This window comes from Phoenix dactylifera, chromosome 14, assembly GCF_009389715.1.
Source record: "Phoenix dactylifera cultivar Barhee BC4 chromosome 14, palm_55x_up_171113_PBpolish2nd_filt_p, whole genome shotgun sequence".
Taxonomy (NCBI): Eukaryota; Viridiplantae; Streptophyta; class Magnoliopsida; order Arecales; family Arecaceae; genus Phoenix; species Phoenix dactylifera.
The window spans coordinates 1,281,110-1,307,943 of NC_052405.1; the positions used below are offsets into that span (position 1 = coordinate 1,281,110).

Below are 26,834 nucleotides of genomic sequence, written 5' to 3' on the forward strand. Positions count from 1 at the left end.
ACCATTTAAAGCGCGTTGTCGAATTCCCAACATCACGTTTCGAGATTGCCGCCGAGTGCGCGCATCGGACCCAAAAAAAATCAGAGATATGAACAAGGCTCCATCACGCCTTGCTGTGCAATGTCCTCGTTCTCTCTCTGGGAGATAAAAAGGCTCGACTCTGAATTTGTTGGGGTTAATAAACTAGTAACCAGTCCCGGATAAAGTTAAGCACTTTAAAATTTGTTTAGATTATGGTAGTAGCTACTACTAAAACTAATCACTTCAAACTTATTCCCACTATCGCATTAAAATGCCCAGCTTTCTTTCTCAGATTCTCTCTCTCGCTTTTTAACTGCCCGGTTTCCGAAGCCTCCTCTTATCTCACTGATTCACGAGAAAGAAGAGTAGCCATAATTCAGAGGCCCCTACTTCCCTTACTCTAGCCCCATCCAGCATGGCGGAAGCTCTCTCCATTCCTTACCTCCTCGTTCTGTTGCTCCTCTTCCTCGTCCAGCCCTCTCAACCTATGAATAACATTGTCGTGGACGGCCTCGCCGAGTGGAAAGGCCCCACCATTCATGTTGGAGACTCTCTCGGTGAGTGCACGATCTGTCCCATATTCATTTCTTCCTCTGCCAACTTAATTCCAAAGCTATTTTCTGCTGCTTACCCCGCCAGTGTTCAAGCACAAACACCACCTCCAGAATTTATACCTCTTCGACAACAAAAGGGCGTTCGACCTCTGCAGCTTCTCCCTAGCTACACTCATCTACGACGGCAGCAGGTCCACCCATTACACGGTACTCTCTTCAAGCTTTCAAACAAAGTTATAAAATGGGGGGAAATAGGGAAAAAAGAAAGTATCTAATTTAGATTTGGTTGTTGATACTGTTCTCTTCTTCTTCTTTTTTTTTTTGGTTTTTTCAGCTGTCAGTTGCTGCTACTGTTAATACTCACTCATTCTACCTTGCTACTTCCGTTCTCTTTCTTCTCTCTCATAGTGGCATCCTGCTCGCCCCGGTTATTACTACTTCTCCACACGGGACAGCTCTAGGAGCTGCGAGGAGGGCGAGAAGCTACCCGTGAGGGTCATAACCGCCGACCCCTCCCCCGGCTTCGCTCCAACACTCGCCGCCCCGCCGCCCACCGCCGGCGGGGATTTTCCCTCCCACGGCTGGGCCATCAGCTCCCCGAGTTCTACCCCCACCCCCGCGCCGGAGGCTGCTTCCTCTTCTTCTGGCCCATGGGAGCCGAGAAAAGGGCACGCTCCATCGCCGGTCTCCAGCGACGGGGGCATTCCGTTCATCAGTAGCAATCCGGCGGTTCCTCTTCCCAACGGAGAGACGGATTCGGCTAGCATTCTTCCACTGCCCTCCCCAGGAGATGGCAACCAGGTGCCATCTTGTGCACTCCTTTCATTGTTTTCCCACCAACTTTAGCGTTGCCATTCTCTCGAAACGATGATTGAGAAGTCATTTATTAAAAAGAAAAGTCCTTTTTACTTAAATTTTATTTTGTTCTCTCTTTCGTGTGCTTTATTGGTTGTTTTGGTGCAGGGGGTGGGGCAAGCGTCTATGCTACGAGTTGGAACGTCCTTGCTAGTGTTTATGACGATGCCGTCCTTTGGGCTGCTGGTGGAGACCTATTTCCTTTTCGGGGCTTTCCTGTAATCTACAAGCGGGCTTACTACTTTGTACAATGCTAAAACGTTGGCTTTCGCGTATATGTTTTCAGCTATTGCTCTGTTTTGTTCTAATTTTGCAGTTCAGTTTCTCCTCCTGAAGGAATATTACTTTTGATCATTATTGGATTAGGTGCGACCATCCGGTGCTTTTAACCCTCCAAAAAATACTTTTAAGCCCCTCGGCCATGTTTGGTTAAAATAAATAAACAAAATAAAAGTGTTTCTAGATCTCCAAAAAGCTTAAAAATATGTATTTGGGATTAGCTCCATTCGAAAGCTTCCCGTTAAAAGGTCTACTTAAATGATCTCCTGAAGCTATTTTTAGTTTAATAAAATTTTCGTAATAACCAAAATGCTCATGCTAATATATTGTATTGTTACATTATTGTATTACATTATATTATTATAATAATATAATAATATATAACTATATTATATCATCTCATATAATATCGTATCCCTACTTATTATATTATTATGACTAAAAAAAAATACCCTATGCATTGTATATGGAATTGCAAATATTTTTTAAATAATCAAATTTGCTGCAATGTCAATCCGGTATTTTTCATATTATTACAATATGTTCCACCTTCCTCCTAATTGGGATCAAATCTTACTAGAGCTACATACATGGCAGGTAAAGCTGAAATCGAATCGGATATTAGCATATCCATATTCATATTTATTTTGTTTGACGAATATAGATACGAATATGAATATTAGTCGGATGCAAAAATTTATATCCATATTTGTTTTAAACAGATAGAATATCAAAAATATGGATATCAATATAGATAAAAATCGAATAATTAAATTTTATAACCACAAGAATCAAAAATATTACTAAGTGAATGATAAATCAAGTTAATAGCAAATTAATATGATCATTTATTTTTCTTATATGTTTGTGAGTATCATATAAAATTAATTAGGGTTACAAATAAAATCAAATTTTCAGATATAGATCAAATAATTATTTATCCATATCCATATTCATTTGTTTTTAACAGATATGGGTACAAATACGGATATTAGTTGGATGCTCAAATTTTTATTTATATCCGAATAGATTCGGATACAAAAACGGATCTGGACGAATATTATCCAATCCACTTTCACCCCTAATAGCAAGTGATGTGGAATAGTTGTCCGAGATGGACTTTCTTTATTTTTTTGAGAAAAAAAAATTTTGAGGTGGGCTAGGGCTCGCAAAAAGCTAGCCCTACTCTTTTCTCTCTCTCTCTCTCTCTCTCTCTCTCTCTCTCTCTCTTAGTTTCTCAGTGTCCATCTCCATCCTTAACATAAACGGGCATGACAATGGAGGCAATGGTGAGGGCGCTCTTGTCATACTTATTCCAGTTGCAGGAGAAGATCTTGCGGTTGTGGGAGGGGAGGATGACAGTGGATCAAGGGTTGTGGACATCTCAAACATGGGCTATGTAGTTGCCGGAGATGGAGGGAAAGATGCCGGCTAGTGAGGGCTCCGGAAGGCAATGTAGACAATTGGAGCGCTCACGGAAGGTGCAGACATTGGAGGGGCGATCGAGGGTCCAAAGCTTGATAGAGTCATCCTACGAGGCAGTGAGAAAGCAGTCACGGTGGATGAGATATTTTTAACCTATTATTATACTGTATAGTATAATATAATATTATGTTATATTACAACATTATATCACATTAATACATTATACTATGTGACAATATTTTAATACGTAAAAATATATTATTATATTATAATACATCATATTATTATACTATAATATATAATATTATATTACATTACAATAATGTTATAATATGTACTAATAACTTAATATGTAATAATATATTACTATATTATATTATACAATATCTTAGTGTACCATATTATATTAATATACTATACTATATTGTATTATAATAATATTATGAGAAAATATTAATTAGTAATAATATATAATATTATATTATACTATACTACATAATATCCTTTATTATCATTTTATTATACTAAAATAACTTTTTCAATTTAGTTATCCAGCAAATGTATAAATTTTATGATACTTAAAAAGTATTGTTGGGGGAAAAACCCCAAGTCATACCGTCACGGAGGCGCTCGGCCAAAGAGTGCCGACCGGAAAGGCGCTCGACCGAAGAGTGCCGACCAGTAGGATGCTCGGCTAGAGAGCACCGACCAGAGAGAGCGCCAAGAAGAGGCGCCCAACCAAAATGACCAAGTAGGGATGCTCGGCCAGAAAGGCGCTCGACCGAAGAGTGCCGATCAGCAGGGTGCCCGGCTAAAGAGCGCCGACCAGGAAACCAAAGAGCGCAAGACGCTCGCCCAAAGGGCGCCGAGCAGAAGTACTATGAAGCAACTCCGCCACAGGGCGCCCCATTGGGCGACCAGCTCGGCTCGGCACCCCTGCCGAGCCGATTGCCTTGGACCAAATGTTCAACTTCCGCCTAACCCTCTAAGCCTGAGGGACCTGACAACTCCACTACAACCTGCCGTTATCTCTAAGCCATCAAGGCATAAGATCTCCGCAGGTATTCGGCACGACCTGCCATTAATGCATGAGACCCCCTCGAGTCTCCGATGCACTCAGTCATTTAATGAACACGGCTCAAGGCGATCTCCGGATCACCGAACCATCAAAGCGTATGGCTCTCCCTGACCGTCGGTTCACTCGGTAATAAATGCACTTACCATCCACGGACCCCAGGCCTACCACGGCCGGCAGTTCAACCACCCCAACAGGTCCGATCGACCGTGACAACTCCCTGGTTCCGGTCTGATTCGGCCTTATTTTCCACCACGCCATTAATGGGCCAAATCGTGCCCAATTATTACAAAACAGGACAAACCTCCTGTCACCTCCCAGGTAACAAAAATTCTCCTATAAAAGGAAACCTGGAGGGAAAAGGGAGAAGGAGGAAAAACCCGAAGCCAGAGAGAACCCTCCTAGACCGGGTGGAAAGAAGTGAACAACACAGACAATGGAGGAAACTGATCCTCGGGAACTTATCCAAATATTCTCTCTGTCTTCTACACATACTCTCTTCCCTGCTCTCTCCACATATCTGCCCCCTCTGACTTAAGCATCGGAGGGCCGGCGCCGGGGAGCCCGGCCACCGGTTTTCTTGCAGGACTTACGTCCCCCAGGAGGACGCCACCTGTCGGCACGCCACCGACCACCGCTCCTGCGGCGGAGCTCCACCCTACAGGAGAACGCCAGTAGCCGGCGCACAGTCATCCACCGTTCCTGCGGCGGAGCCCCTCCTTCCCCGGCTTCGCGGCGGCCCCCGGGTCCAATTTCCAGCAACAAGTATAATTATCAAATAATAAATAATTCTTATTGAAAGCTCTACCGGTCGAAATTCTACTATCAACCACAACCCTATAAGAATATATAGAAATTTATAATTTCCTACCTTACACATCTAGCAAATGTTAAAATTGCGATGGTGATATATGAGGCAGCATTCCAATAGGCCACATCCAATCATGCAAATCACAAATAACAATAACTGTGATTGGAAAACAGGTCCAATTCAGTCCTGAAACGCTGACCATAAACAATTCAAGAAAAAGTTTTCATACGGTTACTATTTTTTTACCTTGTTTTAATTTCTTTGTACTTCTTTTCAATCAATCGAAAAAAAATTCTTTGTACTTCTTTGTCTCGTTGTGATGTTTTTTATGTAATTCTTCAATTTCCTTAGAAAATGAAAGGGAAAAAAAATGGGGAAGCGGTGAAGATGGGATCGGGTGTTTGAGGTGGCGCTCTGATGATCAGTCAAGGTTCCCTGACCTCGGCAATTTCCTCGGTCCATCCATCGCTTTTCTTGTATGCTTACTAGATTGTCAGTTTCTCTACAATACGAAACTAATTTATTTATACTTTCTCAAAAGTTGACTTTGGATAATTTCAGGTAGCAAACTAGAGGAAACAGTTCAATCATTCACCACCATCGCTAATCAGCTATGAACATTGTCCTGCGACAAAGACTGTGATTGAACGGGAACCTCCAGTTATAAACAATTCAGAAGAGAACAGAACTCCCCTCGCTTAGCTTCAACAAGACAAAGTAAAGGAAAAGGGAAAAGCAAAGATTTCTTTTGTGAAAAAGAGGAGAGTGAAATTTGTGTCGTGAACTCGTGATTGGTTGAAAAAAAAGGGGAAAAAGTGTTAGAATACAGGAACAGGAAAGCAAGTAGATTTCGCGCCCTTAATAGAAAAGCAAAAGGAAAATGGAAAGGATTAAAGTAGCTATTTCAGAAAAAGCAGATAAATATTTCAGCAAAAAAAGCAGATAACTTGAACAAAAAAAAATGTCGAGACTTTTTGACATGATCTTGAAACCACGCCCTGCCAAAAATGTTAATTTTTTTATTCTCAAATGCTTGCAAGTCTGAAGACACTAGACAAAAGATGTTTTTTTTTTCATTTAAGAAAACAAAAACTAATCAAACTTTATCAGCAATCTTCACATTAGAATATCCTATTTGTGTTATGACACCTCATGAATAAGATGGTGCACGCATAACTTACAGCAATCTTGAAGATGAGGGCATATATTAAGATAATTGAATTTATATGCTATCCTATTGATGTGAAAACAACAAACTTCTCCATCAAACTTGGTAATCTTAATACAAGTATACAACCATCTAGTCTAGGACATTGATTTCATGCCCGTGAATGGACTAGGTATGTTCACCTAAAATGTCATGGAACACCACGATGTTTGTGAGGTGAGAAACAACTAATTTTGATTGAAGCATAGTATCTATGCACATGAAGAGTTCCTTCCTCTTACCACGGGCACCAGGAGACTAATGTAACCCGCAAAAATTAATGTAATACAAGTTTTGATTGTTGAGTTGCCACTCCGGCATTATATAGGCTCAGAAAACTTCCATACACATTTACAAATGAGCTAAGACATTTTTTTTGAGATTCTCTAACTTTCGTATGTAACAACGTAGAGTCTCATCCAAAAAAAACTAGCCAGAAAATATTATTTAAGTTTTTTAACCATGTATAAGTACCTAAAATTTATCTAGTCACACACCAGCACGGATCCTCACATACTCACTCATTTAAGCCCAAACATCTTTGCTAGGCTAAAGATCCAGATTTATTCAAATCTAATCACAAGCACCATGATTGATTCATGACCAGTCCTAATGAGCATGTGTTGCAGCATTCCTTAGTCTATATAGATCATAGATCAAATCTGACCATTTATAATAACTCAAGACCTCACTTAAAAAGATTAGCCAAAAAGTATTATTTGAATTCATCGATCCTATATAAGTATTCAAAATCTATCCAACGCATAGCCGATGTGAAAATGCTTGCATAGATCCTTACATCATTTGTTTAGCATATCATCTATTTTTCGAACCATGGTTGGGCCTTAAAATCTGGACCATGTTTTTATCACTCAACCAGCAGTGGGACCCATGTTTTTATCCCTTAATCACTGATTCTAGAAGCTATATCCTCTCCGCTTCAATAACATCATCAGTCTATTATAACAGGCCCCCATCAAAAAATATTATCGTCCAAAAATCCGTGTTTGTCTCCTTTAAGGAAATTATTTAGTAATAATCAAAGAGAATATTACACCAGCATTATAACATAAAATGATAGGTAACAACGAAAGAAAACACAAATTATTGTTTTCCGAATCACTGGTCACTTTATCTAATTTTGTGATTGTACCAACTTCTTTTTGAAGGGAAACTTGGTGTAGAAATTTGAAATTGTTTTATTTAAAAAATAGAGCAAAAGATAAATAGCAGCCACTATTTTCATTATATAAAGGACATCATAATAAAGTAACGATCAAATAATTGCCCTTATTTAAACAATCCTTATCGTCATGTATAAATATATTATTTGCTTTAGCTAGGACCAACTTTTTTGAAGAGAAAAATGATGTAGAAATTTTAAAAACATTATTATTTAAAAAAGGTATAAAGTTACAAATACTGTCCATTTTGTCTGATGTTATTTAAATAACTCTTATCAATATGCATAGCATAATGAATCCCTACAAAACCATTATAGGAGCATATATAACGTTACAATGACTCTCACTTTAAACCATGCAAGGCAATCTAAAAGACCTAACAACTCTGTACCAAAAAAAAAAAAAAGAATCAACAACTGGATGTCCAAACTTTTAATTATAAAACCCCTTTTTCTAATTAATTCAAAAATCTTGCCTTTTAGAATCCCCTTCCACTTTTCTTTTCTTCTTGGGATGCCTTTCTTTCCTTACCCATTGTAGTTCCCATTACTAGCGCCATGGCTTGCTAATAAATCTCATTATTCTATTTCAATTTTGCTATAAAAGAGTCTGACACCCATTGTATTCGGAGATTGCCTTGATGGTTGGTCTCAGTGATGCCGTTGAATAATTTCTATTTCAATGACTCGATCGGAGTAAAACCAAGCTCGATTCACGATAACTGGGTGAACATCTCGGTGCATTTTATCCTATCGGTGCTCACGCAACAAAGACATCAACACAAAGCAAGCATTCGAATTTGGACGCGGTTTAGCTCGCAGTGATCGGCTTTCGCAGGAAAGCCGGGAGCTGGCCCGAAGAGGCCACGCGTGCCAAACTAAAGGGCAAAAAATACAGGAAAAGCATCGGTTCGCACCGGTCAGCCGGCACGAGTCCTCTCCCATCTTCCTGCCCTGCGCGCATCTCTTCCGAAGAAGAAACGGATAACCGCTACTGAAGGCTCCCATAGCAACAACTAAAACTATTCTACCAAGCAGAGAGGAGCCTATCCCTCCATGGAGCTAGATTTAGGGCTTAGAATAAGCAGGGCCATTGAAAACCTTACCTTCTCGTCCACCGAGACAGAGACCGTCTTCGTCCTTCTCGCGCACCTTCCAGGTATTACGAATTCTAAAGCGCTTTAAAGAAAGTTGCTCTCTGGTTTTCTTAATGGTGGTGGAATCTTGATTGCAGGCTTCAAGAAGGATGAGATCGAGATATCGATTAACGAGACGGGAACGCAGATTAGTATCAGCGGGGAAGGAGAGAGGTCATCCATAGAAACAACGATATCAAGGCGACTAATGTTGGCTACGGAAGTGATCGAACGGTTTCAAAAGGTGTTTGGGATTCCTAATAGCGTGGCTTTGGACCGGATCGATGCGGGGTTTGACGAAGAGAACGCCGTTCTCATTGTTTTGATGCCCAAATTGATCCAAGGAGATGTTTCTGGAGTCGAAATCGAAGAAATCAAACAAGGAGAGGACCAAGAAGAAGAAGGAAAAGAAGGGGAAGAGGCTTCTTTAGAACAAGACAAGCAAGAAGAAGGTGGGGCTACAAGTAAAGAAGAAGAGCAGGAAGAAAAAGGAAAAGACAAAGAAGCTTCGATAACAGAAGATGAACAAGAAGAAAAGGGTAAAGACGATGAAGTTTTGATGAAAGAAAAAGAGCAAGAAGTAAAAGGGGAAGGCGAAGAGGCTTCATTAAAAGAGCAACAGGAAAAAGAATCTTCATCAGAACGGAATCATGAAGACCAAGAATTCCACAAATTCTACGAACCGGAAACAGATCAAAATGGAGAGCCGGAGCTTGAAAAGGAGCAGATGGGAATGGAAGAAAAGATACCAAAAGAGGAAATAGAAGAAGAGAGGGAACCCAGAGTGGTGCCCCATGATTTGGATGAAGAGCCTCCATCATCGGAAGCACCAGAGCCAAAGGAAGCAGAACACGAGAAGGAATTGCAAATTCCCATGGCACCTCCGACACCTCCAGTACCAGTGGAAACCCATGATTTGGATGAAGAGCCTCCATCATCGGAAGCATTGGAACCAAAGAAAGCAGAACACGACAAAGAATTGCAAATTCCTAGAGCTCATCCACGTCAGGAACCAGAGCAAGAAGACGAATTACCTCCAGAAGAACTTCCCACGACGGGAACACCAAAAATGGATCGAGCTACAGATCGATCTGAGGAACAAAGGGCACGAGACAGCGTAATCTTGGGAGATGAGGCACCGGATCGACCCTTAGAAACCAAAACCCTAGATTCTGCAGAGAAGGACCAAGATTTAGGGCTCGGGGAAGAGGTCGGGGTGGAGAAGAGGGAAGAGAACGGGAACGGGTCGGAAAAAAAGGGGCGGAAGAAGGGGAAGGGGAAAGGCTTGTCGCTTCCCCTTAGCCCGTTACTGGCCAGCTCGGCATTTATAGTGTCGCTTGCAATCCTCGCCTTCCATTTTCTCAGGAGTAGAAAACGAACGAGCTAGTGGGGTTGGGTTGATGTGCATGTGTCATTTTATTGTTGGATAAGTTGGTGTATTTGTGTTCTGCCTATATTATTGGATTGTTCTACTGGGATCGGTTTATCTGCTGATGAGTATCACCGATCCGAGCATGGCCATGCAATAATCCATGCGAGAGATGCTACAGAATATGGAAAATCGCAAATTTTTAATTTTTCTCTATTTCTATAATTTGATAATTTCACATCCAGAGATGTCCTCTTGTATCTTCCATTCCTCTAATTATTTGCTGGATAAAGTAATATATACTAATTTAAGTAGAATAGGTTTTAGCATTGAAAATAGATAATTTGAAGACACAGATTCTTCTAAATTTGCATAAATTTGAGCCATGCCATGAGAAACTTTTTAGAAGGTCATTCAAACAAGGTTATAAAAGATTTTTTTTTTTCAAAAATAGAGATTGTTATTCGGAAGCCCATTTAAATTATTTTTGGGATAGACACTCATAGAGCAAAAGGTGTGAAAAAGAACTGCAATTAGAAGAGTGTCTATATAGTTCAATCTTTAAAAAAACTAGGGTATTCTTTTGAAAAGATGATTTAGGATGTACTGGTTCAAATTAATCAAGTTTTCTCATTTTTAACTAAACTCCCTGTCTTTCCATAATTTCTTATGAAAATACCAATTTATGGCCATATATAGTTCTATTCCATGAACAAGCTAGCATCAAAAGAGAGCCAACTAATGTCAACTTTCACAAACACTCTGAAGAGGTCTAAGTTAGTATGCAATTAATCATGTTCAAGGGTGAAGACCCATAATGTACAAAAGTTTGAACTGCTAGCTAGATCTAGTATTTAAAAGTGCCAGTATTGATTTGGCATTGTTCAAAGACGGAAAAAATTATCTGAGATGCACAATGATGAGATTTGTGTATGCTACTAAATTATTTATAATGTGAAAAAATTATTTGAAAGAGGATCCTAGCACTACAATTAGCAATATAGATGGTATGCCGAGGCTGAACCCGATATATTGTCTTTGAAATCCAGAATATATCTTCGAATCTGTATTTCTTTACAATTACTAATAATCGATTTGTAGACTAGACGGCAAATCATGGATCTACGAACAATGAATTTACATTATCAAGTTCTATTGTAATATACCAACTTCTCAACTTTTTTTTAGGTCGATGCTTTTGATTACTTTTACTCTAAAATGTGAATAAAGCTTGTGTTCCAAAAAATAAGATAAAATAAAAATATTATAAAAACATGATACGATGGACTTTTAGTGAAAATAATAATACTATAGTAATAATAATTGTTAATTAATTAATTAATTAATCTGTGTTTTGGTTAATTATTTGAAGTAATATTGGTTTGAGATAAGGCATTACTTCAACAATTTGGTCTTAGTTGGTTTAGAGGATATAGTTTATGCATATATGAAAAACTTATTTTCTTATACATATTATTTTTCTTAAATATATTCTTGAGAGTGTGTGACTAAGATGCTTATCGGGCCATTGAGCTCACGTCCTTTCTTTGATTCCTTTCAAAGCAATTGGATAAGTAATATCATGCAAGTTTCAGAGTTGTTCATGAGACGGAATGATCGTTAGACCTGAGTTCTAATAGATTTTTAGACTATAATTTCTATCTTTGAGATCTTGGAAATTGGATGATTCAATTTGATAGTTTATATCTTTGGATGCGGATGTCAATATTGGAGGTTACTACCTTGAGATTGAGGTTAGTACACTAATTTTATGCTTAAGGACTTGATTGCTTTAAGTTTAAGCCATAATCTATTTCATTGTTTAAAAATAGTGCCTGTGTTTCTTTATCTTAAATTGCAGTATAGATTTTGAGACCTTGGTTATTTCATTGGGTCATGCTTGTGAGATATGTGCCCATGTCATTTTGTGCGGAATGTTTAGTGTATGACAAAAATGATGTAAGAGTATAGGTTTGTAATCCTGTACATATTTAGAGCCTTCAATTGGATTAGTAGGACAAATAAAAATCTAGTGTGACAGAATGTAGGTGTATACTGTACTCTTGTTTAATTTACAAGATTTGATTTGATCATACGATAAAGCGGAGATTCGAACTTCTTCGAAATAGGGTTAAGATGTTCAAATAGGGTCCTGCAAGATGGATAATCCATCCAGCCATCGGCCCGCGATGCACCGTCTCTCTCTCGCCCTTCGAAGCAAATGGAAGTCCTGCGTCGTCGCCACTCCTGTCTCGACCTCGGAATCTCTCCGCCTTCACAAAGCTCGAAGCTTTCGATCGAGCGCGTCGTTGGACGCCCTCCAAGCCCACGCCCGAGCGGCCGGAGAAAGAGAAAACCCCAACTCCTACCTCGTCCTGTATGACTACCCCTCCTTCTCCGGCGCCTTCGCCGCTCTCTTCGCCCACCTCTACCTCTCCCGCCGCCTCCTTCCCTTCCTCGTCCTCCCCTTCTCCTCTGTCGAGCCTTTTCGGTATCTCTTCCTCCCCCCTCCTCATCACTTCTGCTGTTCTTCTTTGGTTTCAGTGTCGATAAAGTTGAAACCTGTTTCTCTAGGGTAGAGGATTTCAATGTAGGAGGTGTGGATACATGCTATCTTCTCAATTTCATCGGCCCGAAGGGCTTTGCTATTGAGCTCTCTCGAATCATACCTCGGTAAAAGTTCCTTCTTTTCCCCCTTAGTTTTAAGGTTCATTGCTATTGTTCTTTAGATAAATATATATTTGAACTGATACTGAGAAGAGTGGATGATTTAGGGTGATAGCATTTGACCACCGCAAGTCTACAATGGCAAGAATTTCGCAATTTCGAGAATGCCCGGAAAATCTCGAGCTGCGCATTTATACCAGCAAGTGCAGTGCTCGTGCTGTCTATGATTTCTTCTCGGAGAAGCTCTCCGAAATGAATTCTTCGTCGGTTAGTAGAACAGTTGAAATTTTTTGGTTTTTTTTTTTTTTCTTTTATATGCTATAGTCTGGCGTATCCCATAAAAATAACAGCTTTAATGTAAATTAAGCTGCCATTTTGTTCTCACATCGCTTTTTTCTATGCCTCGTTTGCCATTTGAGATTGTTGGAATGGATGAATAATTAAATCGAGAGGTGTGCTGTAAATATCAGTTGCTCTTTATGACCAAATGTGTTACACTGTCTGAATCAGGGTGATTCTGTGAGTCTATTGAACCAGGAAGATGAAGATCGTGTTGCAACAGTACTAAGGTATTTGGAGGATACAGATCTTCGCCGGTGGGAATTGCCTGATATCAAGGCATTTAATATTGGAATCAAAGATGAGCGTGCAAAGTTGAATTGCGTTACCAATCCTCATGTTTTTAAACAGGTTGTATTGCTTCTGATGTCGACATTAATATATTATTATTCATCCATTCATGATGTTTTAACCTTAGTGTTGGATAAAACTATCCTCATGAAACAGCTTCTGGAAATTGATGCTGGTGATATGATTGCCAAGGGTTATTCCTATACTTGTGCTCGTCAAGATGATGCAAACAAGTTGTTGGATAAGGCCTTCAAGATTTGGTTAGGGAGAGGTTTATATGGCGAGTGCCTGGTGTGTTTCAGTCTTCTTTTGAATACCAGATTCTAAAGTGACCATGCATCTGTAGTTTCTACCTATGATGGAACTTCTTTGGAATTTCTTCTGCCTCGTCATCTTACTGTTATAGGAAAGTCTACTTGTAGTTTTCCACCATGTAATTCTCAAAATGCTTCCCTGTTTTCTTTTGAATTTCCAATCATATTGCCTGTTTTCATGTTTAAATATTGTGGATTGGGAGCAGTTCAACAATATATTGATGATAAAATATGCTTTCTTGCTTGATTTCTAAAACAGCAAGCGTGCAGCACCAGCATAAATATGTAGTTAGCTTTTCGAATCCTACTTGTTCCCTACTTTCAGACAGTGAATGGATATGTGTCATGTTGTAGGAGAGGTCACCAGATAAGCTTGCACACTTCATCCTTTTTCAGAGTACATGCTCATAGGAAATAAAGATGGCATAGAGCAGGAGGACATATACAGCAAAGGAGCCATTGCTTTTTGCAAATGCTTGCATTTGAAACTTTCTTTGAAGGGGTTGAGAATGATGTTAGTGTCTGCTAAGCCTTTGAATATATATTTTTCCATGGCCATGACAGAAGAACTTGTATTCCTCTCATATCTGACATTGATACAATTTTGTCACAGAGAGCAAAACTGGAATTAAAAAAGAGCTCACATGGATTACTTGTTCACAGAGCAAGTCTTTTTTCTGAACTTCCTTAGCTTCATAAACTCATGATTTCTGAAGGACTCGAATGTTCAAATCAGATGTCATTCCTAAGTTCACAAGTTACATTTATATTTAAATATTATGATCTTAGCATAATGGAATTTAGTACTGCTGCAGAAGTGCATCTTATGGTGTTTTATAACTTTTTCGCCATCTTCTTAAGACTCTGTCCAACTTCTATCTTGCTGTTGTTAGGCAATCCGGGCTGATGGCAATTCAGATTTGAGCCATGAAATTGGTGTCGAACTCAGTAGAAGGAGTAAGGCTGCTGGTTTACGGTATACACTCTATCTGTTGATTAAGTATATCTTGCTTCCTTCGAAGGAGTATATTCCATGTTTCCTCCATTTTGTAATGTTTCTGAGCCTTTAATAGATACATTTTTGGCTTAAGCAGTTGTAGATGTGTCCTAAACTCTAGCCAAAAAGATATTTTGGTACTTCTTCACAAGTACAATTGTTTTACTTGCATAGGACTTTCTGAAAGTCATGTAGTAAAGAAGTTCTAACAATTAAGCTAGCAAGTGTATAAGAAATGAATGTGATGAATATTTGGAATATGCTAAAGAAACATCGTATTAGTTACCCTTAACTGAAAACTATTAGACTACCATGAAAAGCCACCATTGTTATGCCAAGCTTTGTTCTGTTTTATTTTCATTTTCATTTTTTTTCTTTTGTCCAGGGAGTGACGGGGTGGGATAAGGGTTAGCTAAGGTCCATATGCAATGGGCTAGATAAGGGGGGTTGCCTTGCCCTCTAGATACCCCTAACCCTGCAAACCCTGATGAAGGCAGGATTTAAACCTAGGGCTCTTGGTACAACCATCAGTGACTTTACTAGGTTGGTCAGCTGTCACCTTCAAGTTATGCTCTTATACAGTATATTTTATATAGTGAGTGCACGTCCCGAATTTTTCTTCTATCAAATCCTGCACGGACATCTAAATCCAAGCCATTTAGCTCTATCAATGAACCATTGCTTTTCATGGTGGCACTGATGCCCTAACTAGACATGGAATGTCAATTTTTTTGCTAAAATAAATTTGTATATGGACAAATATATGAGAAATCTTACTACCTTGAGTTGTGTGATTGCTTAGTGGTTTTTGACGTTGTCTAAGAAAAACTCGTTGTCCCTTTCAGGCCCATAGGAGCAGTTGTGTTCATGCAACGGAGTAATCTAAAAATGTGCTTGAGGAGCACAGACAGATCCACTGACACCTCAGAGATTGCCAAGGTGTGTATAGCTATGCTGCCACTATTGATTAAAATTTACCTCTTCATTTATCTTGATCAGGTTGGACTTCTTAGCAATTTTTTAAATTTCATATATGCATGAAAGGCTTATGGAGGAGGAGGAAACTGTGGTTCAAGCTCCTTTATAATAAGAATGGACGAGTACAACCACTGGACTTCTGTAGTTTCAGGATAAATTTGTATAGGTAAAAATCAAATCCTTGTTCTGCTTAACTGCTTCACTGAGGTGACTTATGCTAGTGGCACATTTGTGGCTTTAGATCTTGAAGTAAATGCTGATAGAGAGTTGGTTCATGTCGCATATGTATGTCTCCATTTACAACTGACATTCCAGTGCTTTGAAGCTTTTACACACAATATAAAAATTCTCTGTGGTGCAGTTACTTTTTGAGACTTCTCATGTGTCAACTTAAGCCTGCTTCCACATGTAAATGTTCAATGCTAAAGGAGCAGATAACTTATAAATATTTTAGCACTAAGATTCAGAATCAACAGGGAGGGTATACAAGTACATGATCGATTACTTTTTGTTTAACTGAAAAGAAAACTGGTCACAAAAAATCATAAATCCATTAAAGAATAAAAAATACAGGTATAAAGTTCTATATCACTGTATTTTTTACAGCATACTTATAGAACATTTCTAGGTCAGATTAGGTTTGCATCTTATTGTCCCAATGGGACGTGACTCCAGCAAATCATTACCTAACTCTGCAATTGTTTGGTTTAGCAGGCTCAGCTTCCTAAGATGCAGTTTTTGCAATATGCGCAAAAAATATTATACACCACATGCTCTTAAAGAAAATATTCTTGCTTTTGTGCTTTAGTTACAAATTTACAACTAGATCTTGGTCAATCAATAGAAGATGGTCTGCTTTGTTAGCATGACAAGGATGCAAAAGATTAATGCCTTCACTTAATTCAAAGTCAAGTTCCAAATGAATGGTCAACCATTTTCCTTATAAAGCCTTTAATGACACTCTTATATCTACACAAATGTTTTAGAATTTAGCAACTGAAATATGTTATATGCTTTTCCTTACAAATTAGCAAGCAACATCATGCATCCTGATTTCATTAGCCTCAAAGTGTATATTTAATATTTATAGCTGCCTTTGTGGCTCCACAACAAAGCTTAACGAGAGGTACTGTTTAAGCTGTATTGTAGTAATGAAGCCTTGAAGAAATTCATCACCAATGATGCTAAGATATCTATATGAGGAAATTTACAAGCAAAAAGGAAAAAGGAACGGTTAAAAGGAGAACAGAAAGTCTTGGCAGGAAGGGAATTCACCTACCTGCTTCCCTTCAGCTTGAGGTTGTTGGACAACTGTAGTGTGTTCCACAGTTGTCATGCACCAGTCCTGAGCTTCTGTCCCCATGCTTTGCAAAGATTTAAATTATGCTCAATGAATGCAACTCTGATCTGATGATCTAAAGAGCTGGCAGCTCTTCCACATCTTATATTATAAAAAATTGATGAAGTAGAACAGTGTTCCAACAACGGTCTGTTGTGCTAGTACCAGACACTGTACCGGTTTTCCAGCGGCATGAGTCGTGCAGGCTCACGTCGTGTCATGTCAGGCCTGTACCGACACAGGAGAGAATGAACGCAGACCGTGGGAGAGAGAAAAAGAGAAAGAGAAGGAGGAGAGAGGGAGGCAGAGAGAAGGAGGCCGGTGGAGGCCTTCTGCCACGCTCTGCCGGCCTCCCTCCCTCTCCCTCTCTCCCCCACTCGCTCTCTTTTTTCTTTTCTTTCCTTCTCCTTCTCCCCCTCCGGCGATGGCGTCTTTGTTTCGTTGTCGGAACCGTCCCGGTCCGCCGCCGGTATGGCTTGGGACGCCCCGAACCGTCCGGTTCCACCGACCTTGGTTCCAACTGCTATGGAAGGATGAAGTTCAATTTAATGGTAGCAGGAAGCATGTTATTTGTGGATTCCAAAAGGATGGAATAATTGTTAGGAAGTTTTTAGGATCAATCGAGTTATATGTTCTGAAGAACCATTTGCAAATTAAACTTATGGCCTTTTGCAAGGAAGAACTTGGTGTTCCAATGTTTACCAAGCTTTCTGAAGATTAACTTTGGCCCCAATGATCCCCAGGCCATGAAATTGATCAATCTCTGCTTCTCATGGCAGGTATGTCAGTCTGAAGCTGTTCCATTGATCATTAGGTCTGTTCAACATACTGTACCAGTCCAAACTAACGAACCATTGGCTGAAATGGAGTGTCTACGGTCCTTCAAATGGATTTTCAGCAAAGGTGAAAACAAGACAGTGAAACAGGCCATGGAGAAAGGTGCGGCAGCTGACAAGGTTCTAGAATCTGCATGTCTGAGATCCCGAGAGCAGCATCCAAACTGCTGAGTCAAGTCATTATTAAATATGACCAGCTTTAGCTTGTGGGGCTTGCTGGGTGGAAGGTAACTAAGGACTGCATAAACTGCAATTGATTGCTTTGGTGTAGGACTTGTTCACGGTATGCTGATATGACCATCATACATGGCAAATTATCATAGCTCAGGTTTGGGGACTTTTGTGATTCATAGTTGTAATCACTAATAGATGAAGCTCGAGTAGTTTTCACAAAGGATGTTCTATATGAAGGAAAGCCTTATGGTGGGAATGCTTTTTGGTGTTTTGAGGATTATTGATGTAAATCATTGCTATTGTTGAAGTTTTAATGCATGTAAAAATTGTTGAGCAGATCAGGTTGCCTATTACCTGTAGATTCTGGAATCCCCAGGTATTGGAATATGGGGAAGTAGGGGATCTGGATTCTGGAGACTAATGTGTATCAGGTCCATGTTAGCATGCTGCAAAGTACACTGAATCCTAGATTTGACTCTTTAAGAGTATGGGATTTCTCATCATCTTGGTAACTTGGAAATTACCAGTACTTATTGTTGCTGTTTTAGGTGATTCAGGACATTTCCTGATAAGGCTAGTCATTTCAATGGAGCACTTTCAGAATGCTACAGGCTTTTTTTGGTTCTTTTTTTAGCTGTTTGTTGAGATTCAAGGCACCGTCTTGATAGGGCTAGCCACCATGTCTGCATTCTTGGCTTTCCTACTCTTGACGGTAAGCTGAACGTCGAGGCTGCTTACATGCACGATGCTGTATTTGTCGAACTTGCTCAATTGGAAATTCAGTGGGTTAAGCTGGATGAATAGCCTTAGAATGCCTGAGTTGCTTAATCATAAAAATGAATACCATCTGTTCTGACAGTTAGAGAATATGGATTTTAGTTTGGAAAAAGTTTCATCGCTTCATTGCTATCAACAACTATATCAAACGATTTTTCAGAAAGAGTGTACTCAATGAAAGGTTTGGTGACCCAAATGCCACAGCCACAGATTCATTTAGTATGATGGTTGAGCTGGTTATTTTTCAAGTAACAAAGAAGTGAAACAATGTATACTATCAAAACTTTTTTTTTGAGGAAAAAAAATCATGTCACTACTATTAGGCATTGCAAAAGGTTGCAGATCATGTCTGGATTTACTGGCTTGTCTAAGAGAATATGAATATAAAACAATGATAACGCCACCTGCTCAACATTATGACAGCAGTCCACATAATTATCATATGAAGACTTTGCTGAAAGCCCTTATTGGAGAGTACAAGTTGAGCTCAATGCCAGGTTTTCTTCAGATACAATAATGACTTATAAATCTGTAATGTCATTGCTTACTTTCCATTGTGCTTTTTCATTCTGAAAGAATTTAATCAGAATCAAGATTTGCATAAAAAGAAAAAAAAGAACTCATTTTTCCAGACGAAAGAGCCTTGCTGCTGAACATAATTGCCAGGAAATGCTCCTGAAAATAAAAACAATATTCATTATCTGTTTTGTGAATCGCTTCTGCTGTGCAAACAAAGATCCTCAGTGATTCTATCACGTCAGTTGTCTGCCACCATATCCCAAACAATTTTCCTAATACATTTCATGTACTGGAAAGATAGGGACAAACCATCAAACTTGTACTTCCTTCAAATCAAAATTATTCTGAAAGATCCTTGCCTTTCTTGCTTAACATGCAACAATTTTCTTGTAAGCTATCATGAGCTGTGTCAAAATTAAACCTTATCAACACTCACAATCACATCACCATCACCATTGCAGACTAAGTGATATATAAGAATCAGACCTTCCTAGTGGATTGGGTTTCAGCTCAAGTCCCGTCACTAACTTGCCATCTGCTCAAATCAAAACTTGGGATCAAATAACGAATAGATATTGCATTCACTGCAACAAATAGCTGAGATTCCCTAACTCTGCAACCTTGAGTCTCCTGCTTTTTTGAGACTGCCCAAAATGCTTTCCACGAACTTTTCCTTCTCATCATCTCTGGACTCTGAAACAAAAGAATAGCGTTTTGGGGGCCTCACCTTTAGTTGTGAGTCCGTGGGCTTAAGATCTACAGGGTTCTCAACATTGCTTTGGGAACAATCCACAAGCCCATCAACAGCCTGAGCTTGTTCCTTCTCAACAGCCTCCTTACTACTGTACCATGAATCAAGAATCTGGAGAAGAGAGCTGTCTTCGTCACTTTTTCTGTTCTTTCCCTCTGATTCATCAAAACGACTAGGAGTATCATCCTCGCTATCAGTGAATTCTTCATCTGAAAGAGAAGCTTCATCAAAGCTCACCTGTTTATCCATTTCTTCAGTAAGGTTACTACCCTCATGGATAACTGTGTCAGATACAGGTCCCAACTCCTCCCAGATATGCTCTTCACCATTACCTTTACCTTCATTTTCTTTGCTAATAACCTTCCCTTTGTCACTTTCCAAACTATCAAAAGGTGTTTCCCTAATTGCCTGCTTCTCCAAGCTGGAATCTGAAAACTTTTCCGCAGGTAAGATATACGAAGATTCTATCCTCACCCCAGGCATTATCTGTAACAATGATACAAGTTTTGGGTAGCCAAGCACTTGATAATCTAGAACATAACTATACCTCTGAATGAAAGTTGGTCTGAAGATGCTCATGTTAAAGCCATCAGGATATTCCTCCAAAAGCTCCTTCAGCAGTCTGTGGCAATCAGATAATACTTCTTCCCTGCTGGAAGGTCTCTTCTTTTTTCCTTGGTTGTAAACATTATCAGCTGAGCAAGCTGCAATGAGGCTTCGTACAGTTGAATAACCATAAGAAGAACAAAAAAGCTTCCTATTGAACGTGCTCTCGAAAAGCTTTTTGAAATCCTCAGGTTCAACACCCTCTGTAGCATTAAAGGTTTTCTGAAACCACGCTTTCAGCTCAGAAAAATTTTGAGGTGGCTTGGAATCTACACTTTCATTATATGAACTTCCAAGAGGCCTAGAAATCTGCTCTTGTTTTTCCTGCTCTGGTAGCCTCTGCAGGCTGGACTGTGACATTCTACCTGAAAAGAGAGAACTTAAACCATTGGGACCATGTGCATGAGATGGAACACACCTTCTTTTAGCTGGGAATGTAACTTTGAAAGGAAATGTCTGTGAAGCAGATTCTTCCACCCATTTTTTTCCTGAAATTAATAGATCTACTAACTGAAGGAGATGGTTCTCTTTAAGATCCTTGAGAATCCAAGGGCCTTCCTTTTGGAGGCTCTGCACCAATTGTCCCCTGAAGAAAAACCAAAATGAAATAAAGTGTAATCAGGTCTAGTTTAGTTCAGAACTTCATATTGCCAGGGCAGGAGAAAGAAGACATGGCGTGCATGTGAATAATAATAGTGCTTGTATTCCAGAACTCAAAGTTATATGACTGTCCTAAACAGAAACAGTTTTGCAAACTAAACAAAAACCTAAAATGACCATAAGCATATAATTCCTTCATCATTGGAAACAGTTTGCCTTGCCACTAGTGCCAAACTGAGCCAACTAGTACACAGTGATGACGGTCCCATGCCTGTGTTTGATGTTGGACCCCCAGGTAATGCATTCATTACTGCAGTATGCCAGGGGCTGACATCCAACAAGCATGTCGCACCATCACCCTTCAGAACAGGTTGCCCTCGCCACTGGTGTCAAGCTAAACCCATACCATTTCCCTCTTATAGATTGCAAAAGAGCATCATATGGGAACTTTATCAAAGGCCCAAATTGAAATGTTTTTCAGCCATGCACTTATTTATTTATGGTCATTAGACAATTGCAAAAGTTTAATGACTACATGGCAGTCTCAACTAAACCTATAACCAAAATAAGATCTGTAATCATTGCTAATTAGTAAAGTAGAACTTCATGTCTTTGCCAATATATTTTTAAAACCAAAATAATCTGATATTTTAAGAACAAAGTAATCCTCAATTTCCAGTACTGTCGATCCCAGACAACTCAAACTCCAATCAACAGTTATTATTGTAGAAACTACTAAAAGAGAAACAAATGGCCTGAATGAACTAGACTTATTGGGGATCACCTTGCTCCTATTTAAAATAGGAACCCTTCCCTCAACTGCTACAGAAGTCTTTGTATACTATTCACTGTATAATTCCTCCAAAGTAGGAAATTATTCTTATAGGCCCTTCTATTTAATTCGTAACCAATAAAAAAACAACTTGGCTGTTCTATACTTGATTTAGACACTTGTCTGGTACAAAATAAGTTTCCATGACTTCTTTTAACCTCATCCATCTATCAAGTGGTCCCACAATCGTGGTATACCATAATAGGAGAAGCATGTATTCCTGAAGATTTATCGACCGGCTTGTAAATTAACAATTGGAACTACCAAGCATGCAAATATCTAATACATATATAATAGGCTAGGTTATTGTAAGATATTTGGAACCACTCATTTGACAAGAAAATAATGAACATGCAAAATATGCACATCTGTTTTATAAGAAAGCCACATACCATTTCCTAATCCTTTTTCTGTAGTTCTATATGTAAGAATCTAAAGAAATTCAGAAAGCCTCTGTAGTGATAAAGTCAAAATGAAAAGCTTATCTGGCGGTGAAAATGCTGGTAACCATAAATAAAATTAATAAGCAGAAAGAAAATGGTGAGTTTGTTAACATCAGCATTTCCAAACAACAATGAATAAAAAGGGAATGGTGAATTGCTGGTATGAACATTCAGTTTACCTTGTTCTCGATTTTAAGATAATGTCAGACCCCTTGGAAGTGAGCAAAAATGATTCCAGAGCATCCCAAAAGTAAGCTTTTGAAAATAAATCATGAGCTTCTGGCTGACAACTAGCATCAGTCAAAGTTTTAACAGATTCACCTTGTGCATTCCTTTCTTCATTATCAAGGACCTCTTTAACAGATGGAACACTATCCTCTTGACCTTTGGCACCAGATTTCCATGATCTCCACCAGCTTGCCATCCGACTAAAGAAACCCATTCTCAAGTCTGCTGCACCAATATGCTCTTCCAATTGTCCAACAGTTTTGTCCATCAGAGGTGACTTACTTGCATTCGAAGAACTCAATCCGCAACCCACCAGACTGGAAGGATCATTCTTTGGCCTTGCAGCTTTCTTGTCTTCAGATTTTGCTTTCTCAGAGTGTTTGCAACTGCGCACACTTGCTACATCTTTTCTAGAATCCTCATGAACAGTAGAATCTGCCTTGCGGATGGTACAATTTTTGTCCTTTGAATGGCCACCTCTAGGGCCACTCAAGGTCTTCCATATCCTTCTAAAAATTCCCTCTTCAACTAGATCTTCATTTCGTTGCTGGGATGTGGAAGCACCAACAAAGGTGCCCATGTCTGTTCCTTTAGAAGGAGATGATTCTGCTTTGGAAGGCCCAGATCCAGTAAAGGTTTTCCAAAGCCTTTCAAATCTCCCTTCAACTGCAGCCTCGTTTCCCTGTGGGACAGTTGACGTACCTATGCTAGCATTGACATCAGTCTCTTTATGACTGGGAGAAAGCTTTGATAAAGTAGTTGGAGGCACTTCTGATGGTTTTCCATTCCGACTTACGGCACGACCCTTGTCCCCATCACTAATTTCAATATCTTTGGCAGGCTTAGCACTGGGCTCGCCTGATTCAGTCACCCTTCTGTGGGTACCAATCACCAGTGGTTGACCTTCACCCGGCGGAGGAGGTATGAACCTCACAACATTTGGCATAGAACAAAGAAGGTGTGAGAACTTCTTATACCCAAAAAAGTCCTTATCCATGGTTATGTTGTTTCTTTTGAGCTCGGCGCGAAGCTCGGAAAGGTTTATCCCTTCAGGGTACCAGTATAATACCTGACGGATCCCATTCAATACTGCCTTGGGAATTGGGCGAGGCTTGGTCTCGGAAATTGATTCCATATATTCATCAGGTTGTGAATTGACTGCATGTTCCATACCTGAGAAGGGGTCATCAAGAACCCCTTTGTAGTACCCATACCAAGACCCATATAAACCATCAGGTGGATGATTAAAATGCCTGACAGAGATACTTTCTCCCTTAACCAAAGCAGACCAGGGCCACATGATGGTTGCAGCACTGCAGAGGACGCCTGGAGAAGTGTCAGTGCTAGCAAGGAGCACGTTATAGTTGCTCATCCTTAAGCGGTGCAGAATGTTTGCAAAATCCCTGTCCCCTGATATCAGGAAGAAGTGGACAGGCGGAGGGTTTTGTGAAACCCAATAGACAAGATCAGCCATGAAAGACCTGTCGGAGCTGTTCTTCCCACCTGCAATAGAGCAGCGTGTAAGATGTTCTAGAAGTTGGGGGACACATTAGAGCAAAGGTGATACAAGAAAGTGAAATTGGAAATAAGTTATTATCTGACATTTTCTTATCTAACCATTTAACTTAAAATACTACCAAGGAAAAGTTTGCGTTAAAAGGTATTTTTTGAATCATTGGTTGAATATGTCTAGTTATCCCGATGAATCACCAAGCTTGCCACAGTATCATCAGTCTGCCCCTTCAAGTATGTGAATGATTGAAATGCTCACAATGGTAAATGATGTCAATAAAGATAATAGGCCAAACATAATTAAATGATACCTTCTAGGCAAATTCTTCAAATCATCAGTAGGAAGCTTTGTTTGTGCAATGCAAGTGTTAATTGTAAACTTTAAATTACAGCTGTATTCTTAACAAACATAATAATAAAATAAGCAAGCTCTTTATCCAATCATCTTCAATGGTAAAAAATTGATTCAGATAATAGCAATCAAAAAATAAAAAATGGGAAAAAATAAAAGAAAAAAAAATCCTAGTAATTGAAAAGAGTACCTTGCAGAATGATTTTCTTTCCCCCAAGTAACATGTTTATGCTTCAATTGCTCATTTAAAGACTGGATTTTTCTTCTTAACCAAAAAAAAGACTGGATTTTCTTTCCTTACCCAAAAAATTAAAAGAATTGTCTTCTTAGCACCGTGAATTGAAACATTCGCAGTATGAATGATAAATAAGAACAATTCAAAATATAACTACGACGGAGCAGAAAAAAAATGAACTTGACGTTAGAAAAGGAGAAATGGAAAATAGAAGAGAGAAAAGGGAAGGAGACGAGCACCGACTATGGGGCACATGGTTGAGGCAAACGCCGGTGGAGGTGAGCGCCTCCTGAGTGGCTCGAGAGAGCTGAGCCACATCCCCGAAGGCGGTGATGGTGACCGGCCCCTTGATGCCGGTCGACCGGAGGGCCGACGTTATCCGATTCGCAACACGAAACACATTCACGCCCACCGGGATGTTGCAGTTCTCGAAGTCCCACCATACAGAGACCTTCACGTTCCTGCTCTCCTCCTCGTGATTCCGCCTGGAGGAAGACGAAGTAGAACTAAACGGATGAGAAGAAGAAGGAGAAGGGGAAAGAGAAGAGGGAGGGAAAGATTCCGGCCGCCGCCGGTGGGCATCCTCCCCGGCGCTGGAATGGAGGAAGATGAGAGAGAAACGGTGGGAAGTGAGAGGGAGTGGAGGACAGGGGAAGTGGATGAAGAGGACTCGCGGAATTAGGGATTTCATGGGGAGGGGGGGAAGAAGAGGGGTTAGCGTTTGGAGCGAGGATTTTTAGGGTTTCGCAGCTGTTTGCGCCCGTGTGGGAGCGCAGAGGAGAGGGAGAAGAGGGGGAGGTTGGAGGCCGGTGGCTGTTAAACCCTTGGGGGGGCTTAAACCCTCGGGTTGAGGCCTGGATCACGTGAGGAGGGTGCGTGCGTTCTATGAGCTCCAAATACGTTGGGTTAGTCCATTGGATCAGTGGGCTCTCCTTGGTGGTGGGATTGTCCAGATCAAGTGGCTAATGCTAGGTCAAGTTTTTTTCTTTTTTCTTTTAATTTTGGGGCTCGGATATTAATTAGATTAGGCCGAATAAAGCCTAGCTTCAAACACAAATTGAAAGTTTCCATGTTGCATAAGATAATTTTCTCCATGGGCCACATATGTAGGATATCTATTTTCTCCATAAATCTTTTTGTATTTCGGAATTGTTAATGTTAGCTACATTATAGAGAAACTAACCAGCTCATTGATGGACTTTCCAAATAGCTATTTTGGATGATGGGGGCCATATCTTGGTTTTCCTTGGTGCTTCATTTTTTTCAATATTTATAATGGTTCACTTTTATTTCCAAGATTGTGAATAATATTATCTAGGCTTTGCTTCTATTAGCACAAGAGAATAAAAAATATAAAATAAAATAAAAATTATAGAGACATCTTTTCAACTTTGGACTAGCTAGAAATTCTAAAAGTTTCAAAAGTTTTAATTAGCCATTAAAATTTCATTTTCATTGCAGTATGACCCAACCGTCTCTATGGATTCTAACACCATTAACGGGGTGAAAAAAAGACCAAAATACCTTTGATTCAAAGAGGTTGTATCATGGCTTTTATGAGGTCTCAAAGTATGTCGTTTTCTATAATTTATCCACTTGCACAGATCTTAAAAATGCTCCGTCCTCTTATTATTCACCCATCTATAAAGATCTCGAAGCACTCCATCCTTTATCATCTATCTACTTGCATAGATCTCAATGCACCATATTTTTTATCATCTATCCGCTTGCATAGATAAAGCACATTATCCTCTACAATTCATCTACGTGCATATATCTCAAAGCACTCTATTTGTCATCCATTTGTCTGCACAAATCTCAAAATGCTTCATCCTATATCATCCATTTGCTTACACAAATCTTGAAGTACTTTATTCTCTATTATTTTTTCACTTGCATAAATCTTTAAGCGCTTTGTCCTCTATCAATCATCCATCTGTATAGATCTTAAAGCACCTCATCCTCTATCATCTATTTATCTACACATATCTTAAAGTACTCCATCCTCTATCATCTATTTACCTGCACATATCTCAAGTGTTCCATTCTCTATTTTTCATTCACCTGCATAGATTTTAAAGCGCTATATTCTCTATCCTCTATCCATCTACACAATTCTCAAAGCACTC

At 39.5% G+C, this 26,834-nt stretch overlaps 4 protein-coding genes and 1 long non-coding RNA gene across 10 annotated transcripts; 3 read left to right on the plus strand and 2 right to left on the minus strand.

Annotated features, from left to right (window-relative positions):
- The first annotated feature begins 50 nt into the window (after positions 1 to 50).
- Positions 51 to 1,784, plus strand: LOC103701219 (uclacyanin-3-like). Its single transcript, XM_008783207.4, has 4 exons — positions 51 to 578; positions 661 to 782; positions 984 to 1,376; positions 1,539 to 1,784. Exons 1-4 carry the CDS (start codon positions 437 to 439, stop codon positions 1,650 to 1,652), a joined length of 771 nt encoding a protein of 256 aa, XP_008781429.2. The 5' UTR covers positions 51 to 436; the 3' UTR covers positions 1,653 to 1,784.
- A 920-nt stretch (positions 1,785 to 2,704) lies between these two features.
- On the minus strand, positions 2,705 to 8,690 carry LOC120112982. The gene is made up of 2 exons (XR_005514641.1): positions 8,517 to 8,690; positions 2,705 to 3,240 (listed from the first exon to the last, which is right to left on the minus strand). It is a non-coding gene; the product is annotated as an uncharacterized LOC120112982 (long non-coding RNA).
- On the plus strand, positions 4,549 to 9,958 carry LOC103701378 (cilia- and flagella-associated protein 251). Its single transcript, XM_008783417.4, has 2 exons — positions 4,549 to 8,569; positions 8,645 to 9,958. Exons 1-2 carry the CDS (start codon positions 8,467 to 8,469, stop codon positions 9,931 to 9,933), a joined length of 1,392 nt encoding a protein of 463 aa, XP_008781639.2. The 5' UTR covers positions 4,549 to 8,466; the 3' UTR covers positions 9,934 to 9,958.
- A 2,001-nt stretch (positions 9,959 to 11,959) lies between these two features.
- On the plus strand, positions 11,960 to 18,376 carry LOC103701218. Of its 6 annotated transcripts, XM_008783205.4 has the most exons (9): positions 11,972 to 12,406; positions 12,490 to 12,588; positions 12,690 to 12,849; positions 13,093 to 13,272; positions 13,369 to 13,503; positions 14,420 to 14,502; positions 15,369 to 15,462; positions 15,568 to 15,667; positions 17,620 to 18,011. In XM_008783205.4, the coding sequence occupies exons 1-8, from the start codon at positions 12,075 to 12,077 to the stop codon at positions 15,655 to 15,657; spliced, it is 1,173 nt and encodes a 390-aa protein (XP_008781427.4). In that variant the 5' UTR covers positions 11,972 to 12,074; the 3' UTR covers positions 15,658 to 15,667; positions 17,620 to 18,011. The 6 variants fall into 6 exon arrangements, 5 of the variants coding, with proteins under 5 accessions (XP_026658077.2, XP_026658078.2, XP_026658079.2 ...); XM_026802276.2 differs by lacking the exon at positions 15,568 to 15,667 and having other exon boundaries at positions 11,960 to 12,406; positions 17,620 to 18,376; XM_026802277.2 differs by lacking the exon at positions 15,568 to 15,667 and having other exon boundaries at positions 11,960 to 12,292; positions 12,460 to 12,588; positions 17,620 to 18,376.
- Positions 18,377 to 19,059: 683 nt separating this feature from the next.
- Positions 19,060 to 25,505, minus strand: LOC103701216. The gene is made up of 3 exons (XM_008783201.4): positions 24,949 to 25,505; positions 22,558 to 24,109; positions 19,060 to 21,089 (listed from the first exon to the last, which is right to left on the minus strand). The coding sequence occupies exons 1-3, from the start codon at positions 25,394 to 25,396 to the stop codon at positions 19,754 to 19,756; spliced, it is 3,336 nt and encodes a 1,111-aa protein (XP_008781423.2). The 5' UTR covers positions 25,397 to 25,505; the 3' UTR covers positions 19,060 to 19,753.
- Positions 25,506 to 26,834: the final 1,329 nt, after the last annotated feature.

Bases quoted from the DNA above. Each gene is read 5' to 3' on its own strand.
- LOC103701216 (XM_008783201.4), bottom strand. From the start codon at position 25,396: ATGAAATCCCTAATTCCGCGAGTCCTCTTCATCCACTTCCCCTGTCCT. The intron at 24,110-24,948 runs GTCGGTGCTCGT...GCTCTATTGCAG, and splicing joins CCTCAACCATGTGCCCCATA to GTGGGAAGAACAGCTCCGAC. The intron at 21,090-22,557 runs GTAAACTGAATG...GTTTTTCTTCAG, and splicing joins ATCTTAAAATCGAGAACAAG to GGGACAATTGGTGCAGAGCC.
- LOC103701378 (XM_008783417.4), top strand. From the start codon at position 8,467: ATGGAGCTAGATTTAGGGCTTAGAATAAGCAGGGCCATTGAAAACCTT. The intron at 8,570-8,644 runs GTATTACGAATT...TCTTGATTGCAG, and splicing joins CCTTCTCGCGCACCTTCCAG to GCTTCAAGAAGGATGAGATC.
- LOC103701218 (XM_026802276.2), top strand. From the start codon at position 12,075: ATGGATAATCCATCCAGCCATCGGCCCGCGATGCACCGTCTCTCTCTC. The intron at 14,503-15,368 runs GTATACACTCTA...TGTCCCTTTCAG, and splicing joins AGTAAGGCTGCTGGTTTACG to GCCCATAGGAGCAGTTGTGT. The intron at 15,463-17,619 runs GTGTGTATAGCT...TTCTCATGGCAG, and splicing joins ACACCTCAGAGATTGCCAAG to GTATGTCAGTCTGAAGCTGT.
- LOC103701219 (XM_008783207.4), top strand. From the start codon at position 437: ATGGCGGAAGCTCTCTCCATTCCTTACCTCCTCGTTCTGTTGCTCCTC. The intron at 579-660 runs GTGAGTGCACGA...TTACCCCGCCAG, and splicing joins TCATGTTGGAGACTCTCTCG to TGTTCAAGCACAAACACCAC. The intron at 1,377-1,538 runs GTGCCATCTTGT...GTTTTGGTGCAG, and splicing joins CCCCAGGAGATGGCAACCAG to GGGGTGGGGCAAGCGTCTAT.